This window comes from Physeter macrocephalus, chromosome 1, assembly GCF_002837175.3.
Source record: "Physeter macrocephalus isolate SW-GA chromosome 1, ASM283717v5, whole genome shotgun sequence".
NCBI classification, from domain to species: Eukaryota; Metazoa; Chordata; class Mammalia; order Artiodactyla; family Physeteridae; genus Physeter; species Physeter macrocephalus.
In genome coordinates, this window is record NC_041214.2 from 19658175 (window position 1) to 19668218 (window position 10044).

Consider the following 10044-nt stretch of genomic DNA (forward strand, 5'->3'; position numbering starts at 1 on the left):
GGTGCTTTGTGACCACCTAGAGGGGTGGGACAGGGAGGGTGGGAGGGAGGGAGACGCAAGAGGGAAGAGATATGGGAACATATGTATATGTATAACTGATTCATTTTGTTATAAAGCAGAAACTAACACACCATTGTAAAGCAATTATACTCCAATAAAGATGTTAAAAAAAAAAAAAAGATCTGCAGACTCTTGAGGCTACTCTCTGGAAAATGAGTCACAGTTTCCTATTCTCATAGGACCTCCAGGAACTTTGCTAGGCTACCATCCCTCATTCTGTGGCACTTGGCCCAGGCATTCCAGGCCCTTTCCTTAAGATTCACTTAGAGATTTTCTCTGAACTCTCCTATGTCATTCCCCCAAATTCTCCTCTTCCATTTAACTTTGTCTCTATCTCCTTTTGGGTGAATGAATTGAAAAAATAGCAAGTTCGTACAACATCATATATTCTTCCAGAATCTATTAGTTATGACATAAACTTGGAAGTTTTTGTATTGAAGCCAGACTTTTGGAAAGTCAGACTCTTAAGTTATTTTCTTTGCCAAGGGCTTCAAAATTCTATTTTTGTTAACAAACTATTAAAGAACATTTTTTGAGACAATTGTGAAAATTGGACAATGAACTAGTTATTAGAAGACATCAAGGATTGATTATTAATTCTGTTGGGTGTGAGAATGGCCTTATGGTTATGTATGTGAAGGCCATTATAGGCAGGGTGGGTTGGGAAGTGACAGGAGTGGGAAGTAGGGGACAGATTATAAAAAGCCATACATGCCATTCTTTTGTGTTTTTAAATTTTATTTTATTATCTTTTATTTTTTTGGCCATGCCGCGAGGCATGTGGGATCTTAGTTCCCCGACCAGGGATCGAACATGTGCCCCTTGCGGTGGAAGCATGGAGTCTGTAACCACTGCACTGCCAGGGAAGCCCCCATGCCATTCTTTTGACTGCATGCTCACAGCATCAAACAGGGGAATGACATGTTTAATTTGCATAAAGGGGGGTAGAGGATGAGAAAGCATGCTTATGACTAGGAGTTGGGTGGCTGGCTGGAGGAATTTTTTATTCCTTCCCCTCCCTCAGCTCCCATATCCAAATCCATCAGTAAACCCTTTTGGTCGTCTTAGCTTCATCACCTCCCCGTTCCAAGCTATCATCATCTCTTAACCTGGACACAATCGTTTTCTAATTATCAACTAACCAGTTTCTCCATTTCTGTTCTTGCTCCCTATAATCCATTCTCACAGAGCTGACAGAGTGAATTTTTTAAAGCCTAATCTAGATTGTCATTCTCCTGCTTAAAACATTTAATGCATTTCTATTGCATTGAACATAAAATGCAAACTCTACCACAGACCATAAATTTCTATGTAATCTGGCCCTTATCTTCCTCACTATCCTCTTTGTGACACTATCCTCCTTACACATCAGTCCAACACAGAAGCCACTGTACAGTTCCCATTCTCTTTTTTCCAGTTACAAATGTTTATTTTTCAGAAACCATTTTCCCGTCTGAATTCGTGTTGTGACATTTTAATCAAACTAGTACAAATTGACTTCTTTTTAAAAACTAAAAATAAAGAACAATTAAATGAAAGTATTCAAGTTTAAGTTCAGCTGCTAGATCTGAGATGTAAAATAGTGACAATACGGACAAAAATGTTGACTTTAAATAACAAATTTTTACTTCATTCAATCCACATTCTTTAACCATGGGAGAGTCATTATTCATAGGTTTCAAGTCTTGAAAGGGTCAGGTTTACCTGATAGGTATTGCCAGATTTGAAATTTATCTTTCAGTCTGATGAGCATAACTTCTTTATTAACTTTACACACAAAACATTTTCAATTGGGGCATTTTTTGGCATATTTTTCAAGAACTTATTTAGATCTGGCACATTCAAAATTGAACTATACTGCCATTTGCCTTATAATACTTACAGAAGAAAGTAAAATAACTAAAATAGGGCTTCCCTGTGGTGCAGTGGTTAAGAATCCACCTGCCAATGCAGGGGACACGGGTTCGAGCCCTGGTCTGGGAAGATCCCACACGCCGCGAAGCAACTAGCCCACGCGCCACAACTACTGAGCCTGTGCTCTAGAGCCCGCGAGCCACAACTACTGAAGCCAGCGTGCCTAGAGCCTGTGCTCCGCAACAGGAGAAGCCACCGCAGTGAGAAGCCTGCGCACCGCAACAGAGTAGCCCCTGCTCGCTGCAGCTAGAGAGCCCGCACGCAGCATCAAAGACCCAGCGCAGCCAAAAATAAATAAATAAATTTATTTTAAAAATAACTAAAATAATTTGAAATGCCACTCCCTTCATCTTCCTTCTGTTTAGTGAGATGAAGTAATAAGTTGCTGCAAATTCTATTTCTCATTCTACTGCAGCTTCATATTTACAGATCGAATAGTTTAAGATAGTGAACAAATGCCTCCTGAAAAACTGTTTCATTGACCATCTCTCTTACTCTGCTGATGGAAGTGTGAAATGGACCATTCTTTGAAGGGCAAGGGTCAATACTAATCACTTTCTCAAATACATTTCCTCTTTGATCCTGCACATCTGTTGACAGTTACACCAACAGCTTCTTACCCCGGTGCTGTTGCTGCACCAGGTATTATACAAGCCTCCCAAGGCGTAGAGACCAGCCCTGCCAGCACCTTGGCTGGCAGCGGGACGAACTGGCCCACCCACTCAAATCTGAATTCTCCTAAGTCTCCTCAGAGTCTCAAAAGCCGTCCATGGAGCACTTGGGAGCGACCCCTACAGTTCCCCGAGGAAAACCAGCTTCTTCCCACCTTGCAGGGACAGCCACGTGCCCTCAGGGGAGGCTGGACCACTTCCAGCAGCTACCAACAAGGTTCTTGTGCTCTCATCACATTTTATGGCTTCCCTCTAGTAGAAATGAAAATTGCCCCCCCAAAAAAAGGTGGGGGGGGGTGGGAGAGGGAGAGAGGGAGAGATGGAGGGGGAACGCCATAAATCTAAATTCCGATTAATCTCTGTACCCGGTGTGGCTCATTGATTCGCTCGTGGGGCTTAAAATGCATATTTTGAGGGCAACTACCCGGATTCACCGCAGATAAACGAAGGAAAGGAGCTTACGCAGTGGAAGACACTACTACATGCCACATAAGATAAAGGGAAAATTAGAGGCAGGATGGTGGTAGGACCTGAAGAATGGGGCCGAGGCTTAGGGCCTGAGCGAAACAGCGGAAAGGAGAGGCGTCGCCCTTTCTTTGAGCCGGGGAATCAAACAGAAACGTGCACACCCTGAGCACTGCAGCCGGGCTCCTCGAACCGCGTGCCTTTCCCTCGCCCCTGCCTTGGGGGCGAGGAAGAACCCGGATGGAACCTCCCCTGCAGCCGGGACCCCCTCCTCCCGTCTTTGAATCGCTGCGCGGGGCGGAGTTGCTCACCCTGCTGTGCTCTACTTGGTTGGTCTCCGTAGGCCCCTCCTCGGGATTGGACGTTCCGGGTGCCAGTCACAAAGCGTCGCTGGCCTCTCACATTACTGCTGGAAGGAGACTACGTCGACGTCTGGCTCGGCTCGCGGCGTCTTACCTTGCAGAAGCTCGCTCTTGCTTCGGCCCTCGGAACCTGTCCCAGGCTTTTCGGCCCCGAGGCCTGGAAGGAGGCTTATCCAGGCGGCTCGAGAACGATCCCGGGCTCCTAAGTTCCTCTCGTCACCCGCTCAGCGCCATGTCCTGGATCCAGTTCAAGAGGTGAAGGGGGTGAAGGGGGCGGAGGGTGTGGGGCGCCGGGGGTAGCGGCGTGGCCGCGTCCCGAGATGAACCTGACCTTCCCCGCGTTTCCTTCGAGTTCCCCTTGCGAGCTGCGCAGCTGGTGTTCGTCCCGCTGGCGGCTCCTGTAGCCGCGGGAGAAATAAATGCAGAGTCTCGGCGGGCGAGGGGTGGCGACTCTCGTGCCAGGGCCTTGGGGAAATCTCTGTCAAGGGCTGTAGGGGGCCTGGGGCTCTAAGCTCCACTCCTTAGCCGGGGTCTCTTCTCGCCCTGTGCTTTATTCCGCAAAACACCCATGAGATACCCACTGTGCGCCGGGCATTGTGCTCGGCCGAAAGGGCCGGGTAAGACAGCCCGTCCCCAAGCACCTCACAATTGATGTGCATGCACAGACTTGCAAATATCTGCAGAGGAGCCAAAAGCAGGACGCGTGACGTGCAAGGAGAACGCAGGGGAAATAGCTTCTCTCCGTTCTTAGCGAAGTAGAAGCTTCCTGGAAGCCTCCCAGCCGACTTCCTGTTACTTTTCATTGTCCAGATTGGTTTACATACCCGTTCCGGAAACAATTCTCCATAGGGGGGTTGAGGTTACCCTTAAACCAACGGGAGTGGGGGACTTGAGGTCAGCTTCCCATGGTGGCACCGTTAGGATACCTGAATAAAATAAGGGTTCTAGGCGAAGGGAATTAAAGTAGTGGTTGCTGGATGTATTATTTGTAAAGCTGTAAATGGCTTCGTGTAAAAAAGTTCAGTATTTTCAAGTCTCTTCTAGCTCAAGATGTATTGAAATTTTGGTGTATAATTAGTTACAGACATCACATATATTTCATTTTAAGTAGGTGATGCAGACTAGGAAAGAGATTTGTGAACCCTTATTGGGGTTTTCACTTTGAATACCTGAGGGTAGAAGACACATTATTGAACAGGTAGGGTTTCTAGAAACCTCCGCAACTCCAATTCTTGCTTTAACCAGAGGAACGCGATTAATCTTTATACAGCACTTCCCACATAAGATTTAATTTGTTGAAGTAAAATGTGAGAAAACAATTGGCCTTTAAATATGGTATGGTCTTTGAGAAATATTTGGTTAAATATTGTATTGTTTTTCTGTGTGTGTGGTTTTGTTGTTGTTTTGTTTGTTTTTGTTTTTTTAATAGAGATCCTGTTTGGAAGTACTTGCAGACTGTCCAGTACGGAGTCCATGGAAATTTTCCACGCCTCTCATATCCAACTTTCTTTCCTCGTTTTGAATTCCAAGATATTATTCCTCCAGATGATTTCCTAACGAGCGATGAAGAGCTAGATTCAGTTTTATTTGGAACTTTGAGAGGTCATGTAGTTGGACTACGCTATTACACAGGAGTAGTGAGTATAACATTAGATATTAAGTTAATGTGATATGATATGTTATTAACCTAGAAAATAAGGATTAGAAGGTGATATGTGCAGTAAATATTTACTTTAAGTAATTGAAATATATCTGGGCAAGAGTTAACAAATACCTAATTATTAATATTCTTTTACTTTTATATCATGGTTATAATATACAAAGCATTGTTTCCTGTATGGTCTCATTTGATCATTACAGTGTCTCTGAGGTAGATAGGACATCTGTTATCCCCTTGTAGAACTGAAGCTCAGGAAGGTTAAATGATTTGCTCAAAAAGCACCGATACTATGTGGTACATTTGCAAAATGACTTCCAAGTCAGTCCATTGCTTTCTCCTCTCCTGTCCCTTAGCACATTTCTACACTTTAATATTTTTAATTTAGGAAGATCAATTCATACTAGATAAGGGAATTGTCTATTTTTAGGTACTTTTTTTTCTTCCTGTGTTTATCTTTTTGTATCTCTAGTCTCTGCATTGTGTGTGTGTGAGAGAGAGAGAACAGAGACGAAGATAGAGAAAGCAGTTGTCTTTGTCATGGTTGTCTAGTATGCCTCTGTGTTATCTGGATGATATATCTCTAGTTTTATTTTTTTAATTATGAAAAATTTCAAACATGCATAAAAGTAGAATAATACAGTAAACTTCCATATACCCATGATCCAGATTCAGTAGTTAACAAGTTTTTTGCACATTAGCTTCATCACTTTTTCTCTTTTTCTTGGGTAGTAAATATTCCAACTGTATCACTTTACACCATTTAAGTGTGTATCTCTAAAAAAAATTCAGGCATTTTCTTATGTCGTTGTACTTAACAAAATTAATAATAATTCTCTATTACATCCAATAACAAATACATAATCAGTTTTCTTAATTGTTTTAAAATGCCTTTTTATTGTTAATTTTTTTTAATCAGGATCAAAACAAGTTAATAATAGTACCTTTGGTTGTTATGTAAGTCACCTCCCTGCCCTTTGTTTCATGTCATTGATTTATTGCAGAAACTGCATATATTGTTCTTTGGAAAGTTGGATTTACCAGTTCTTCCATTCCCCCATATTTTTCTTATGGCGAAGCTTCTCAAATCATTTTTTGGTTGTCTGAAGTATATTTTGCGGGAGACTCCTTGGGAAAGAATTGTCTAGTGTTTTATTCTCTCGTATTTTCTTTGTAATATTAGAGCTTCTCAGATCATTTTATGGTTGTCTGAAATGTGTTGAAGTGTGTTGTCTAGGAGATTCCTTAGGAAGGAACAATATTTCCTGAGTTTTGTATGTTTGTACTTGGGGTACTTATATGCTTCAAGGACAATTTGGTTGAATATAAAATCCTTGTCCCATATTTTCTCTCCACAATATCTTGGTGTTGTATAAAATGTTGCTGGTTAAAATTCTGATGCCAATATGATTTCTCTCCCATGTAGATCAATTGGAATTATTTTGCTTGGATAACTAAAGGATATTTTTCCTTATCTTGAAAGTCCAAAAGTTTCATTAGGCAATGTCTTAGTGTTGACGTTCTGTAACTTCGTTTTCTTCTATTTCAGAAAACTTCAATTATGGTTTTAAATGTTTGTTTTGTTTCAGAGCTTGTTTTTCTTCAAAGGACTCCATTCTACTCTCTCTATTACATCTCCTCTGCATATACGTATGCCATATGTAAATGCCTATTACTTCCTCTGAAATCCTTTTTATCATATTTTTTCACTTTTCTGTTTTTCATCATTTATTTCCCTTACCATGTTTTTTACAAGATCTGTTCACTTTTGTGTTCTTTCTACTTTATTCTTTAATTCTGAAATAGTTTTTCTTTTCTAATTTTTTCCTGAAATCTGTCAGTTCTCAGTTCATATATCCATCTTTTCTCTAGCTCTCATATTCATTTCGGAACTTTCCTATTTTGGATTTGTGAAATTTTTTCAAAACATAACATTGTTTTTAAATTATTTTAAACCATTGTGAAATATTAGATCATGCTTGTTATTGATCTTAGAACTATCACTGTTTGTTGATCTTAGAATGATTTCTGTGACACTGGTAAGCTAATACAAATGTGATGAGCTGATTAAAACTAATCATTAATTTTTTTATTTTACAAAATGTATATTATTTATTTTATAAGTAATACACATTTATTATTTTAAAATTGCTAAAAGAAAAAGTATCAACTCTACCTGAATCCAGAATCACAACTTATGTTGTTATGTCTTCCACGCTTTACTCTGAGAAAATATACATGTGACTTTAAATCATATTGTATATTAATAAAAATGAAGATCATATTATGCCTATTATAGTAATTACCTGTTTTAAAGTAAAATTTTAGGAATATCTTTTCATGTCAATACAGATCTTTATCGTACTTTTTTCTTGTTGATGGATGTTTTGGAGTTCATAACTGATAGAAATCTTATAATAAAAGTTGAGGTATTTATCTTTGCATACTTTTTATTATTTTCAACTTTTTTCCGCTTTATTAAGATGTGATTTATATATATTTATAAATGCAAGCATTTTAAGTATATGATTCTAAGAGTTTTAACAAAGATATATACCTGATAATCACCACCCCATCAACATATAGATCATTTCCATCACCTCTGAAAGTTCTCTTGTATTCTGTTGCAGTCCTTCATTCCTGCCTCTGCCTGAAGAACCACCAGTCTGATTTCTGTCACTGTAGATTAGTTGAGCTTATTCTAGAGCTTCATATCCTTTTTTTTTCGGCTGTGCCTCACGACATGCAGAAATGTGGGATCTTAGTTCCCTGACTAGGGATTGAACCCGTACCCCCTGTGGTGGAAGCACGGAGTCCTAAGCACTGGACTGCCAGGGGATTCCCTAGAGCTTCATATACATTGAATCATATAGTATGTACTTTTTAAGTCTGGCTTCATTCAAACTCAGCATAATTCAGATACTTCTTGAGTCAATTTTGGCAATTCATATTTTTAAAGAAAAGCATCCATTTATATTTTCAAACTTATCGCCACGGAGTTGACATAGTAGTCATATAAACGTAAAAATATTTTAACTGTGTTTATGGTTATAGTCCTGTTTTCATTGTTTGTGTTATGTATTTGCTTCTATTCTTATTTTTTATTGTTTAGCCTTGATAGAGATTTATCTGCTTCATCTTTTCAAGTAATCTTTCTTGGATTTTTTTATGATTATCTTTCTTTTTTAAAAAATTTTTAAATTTAATTTTATTTATTTATTTATACAGCAGGTTCTTATTAGTCATCCATTTTATACACATCAGTGTATACTTGTCAATCCCAATCGCCCAATTCAGCACACCACCATCCCCACCACTCTGTGGCTTTCCCCCCTTGGTGTCCATACGTTTGTTCTCTAAATCTGTGTCTCAACTTCTGCCCTGCAAACCGGTTCATCTGTACCATTTTTCTAGGTTCCACATACATGTGTTAATATACAATATTTGTTTTTCTCATTCTGACTTACTTCGCTCTGTACGACTGTCTCTAGATCCATCCATATCTCAAAAAATGACTCAGTTTTGTTCCTTTTTATGGCTGAGTAATATTCCATTGTATATATGTACCACATCTTCTTTACCCATTTGTCTGTCGATGAGCATTTAGGTTGCTTCCATGACCTGGCTATTGTAAATAGTGCTGCAGTGAACATTGGGGTGCATGTGTCTTTTTGAATTATGGTTTTCTCTGGGTATATGCCCAGTAGTGGGATTGCTGGATCATATGGTAATTCTATTTTTAGTTTTTTAAGGAACCTCCATACTGTTCTCGATAGTGGCTGTATCAATTTACATTTCCACCAACAGTGCAAGAGGGTTCCCTTTTCTCCACACCCTCTCCAGCATTTGTTTGTAGATTTTCTGATGAAGCCCATTGTAACTGGTGTGAGGTGATACCTCATTGAAGTTTTAATTTGCATTTCTTTAATAATTAGTGATGTTGAGCAGCTTTTCCTGTGCTTCTTGGCCATGTGTATGTCGTCTTTGGAGAAATGTCTATTAAGGTCTTCTGCACATTTTTCTGTCCAGTTTTCCTAGCACCACTTATTGAAGAGACTGTCTTTTCTCCATTGTATATCCTTGCCTCGTTTGTCATAGATTAGTTGACCATAGGTGCGTGGGTTTATTTCTGGGCTTTCTATTTTGTTCCATTGATCTATGTTTCTGTTTTTGTGCCAGTACCATATTGTCTTGATTACTGTACCTTTGTAGTATAGTCTGAAGTCAGGGAGTCTGATTCCGCCACCTCGGTTTTTTCCCCTCAAGACTGCTTTGGCTATTTGGGTTCTTTTGTGTCTCCATACAAATTTTAAGATTTTTTGTTCTAGTTCTCTAAAAAATGCCATTGGTAATTTGATAGGGATTGCATTGAATCTGTAGATTGCTTTGGGTAGTATAGTCATTTTCACAATATTGATTCTTCCAATCCAAGAACATGGTATATCTCTCCATCTGTTGGTATCATCTTTAATTTCTTTCATCAGTGTCTTATACTTGTCTGCATACAGGTCTTTTGTCTCCCTAGGTAGGTTTATACCTAGGTATTTTATTCTTTTTGTTGCATTGGTAAATGGGAGTGTTTCCTTAATTTCTCTTTCAGACTTTTCATCATTACTGTATAGGAATGCAAGAGACTTTTGTGCATTAATCTTGTATCCTGCAACTTTACCAAATTCATTGATTACCTCTAGTAGTTTTCTGGTGGCCTTTTAGGATTCTCTGTATAGTAACATGTCATCTGCAAACAGAGACAGTTTTACTTCTTCTTTTCCAATTTGTATTCCTTTTATTTCTGTTTCTTCTCCGATTGTGGCTAGGACTTCCAAAACTATGTTGAATAATAGTGGTGAGAGTGGACATCCTTGTCTTGTTCCTGATCTTAGAGGAAATGCTTTCAGTTTTTCACCATTGAGAA

General features: G+C 39.4%; 1 protein-coding gene across 2 annotated transcripts in view; it reads left to right on the forward strand.

Moving 5' to 3' along the window:
• The first annotated feature begins 3034 nt into the window (after positions 1-3034).
• The window catches only part of HLTF (helicase like transcription factor), a 72343-nt gene continuing 65333 nt past the window's right edge, over positions 3035-10044 (forward strand). For both annotated transcript variants that reach the window (XM_024131841.3, XM_024131842.3), the window contains exons 1-2: positions 3035-3727; positions 4902-5109. In XM_024131841.3, coding sequence (XP_023987609.2) covers positions 3351-3727; positions 4902-5109 — 585 coding nt within the window. In that variant the 5' untranslated portion in view covers positions 3035-3350. The remainder of the gene's footprint in view (positions 3728-4901; positions 5110-10044) is intronic.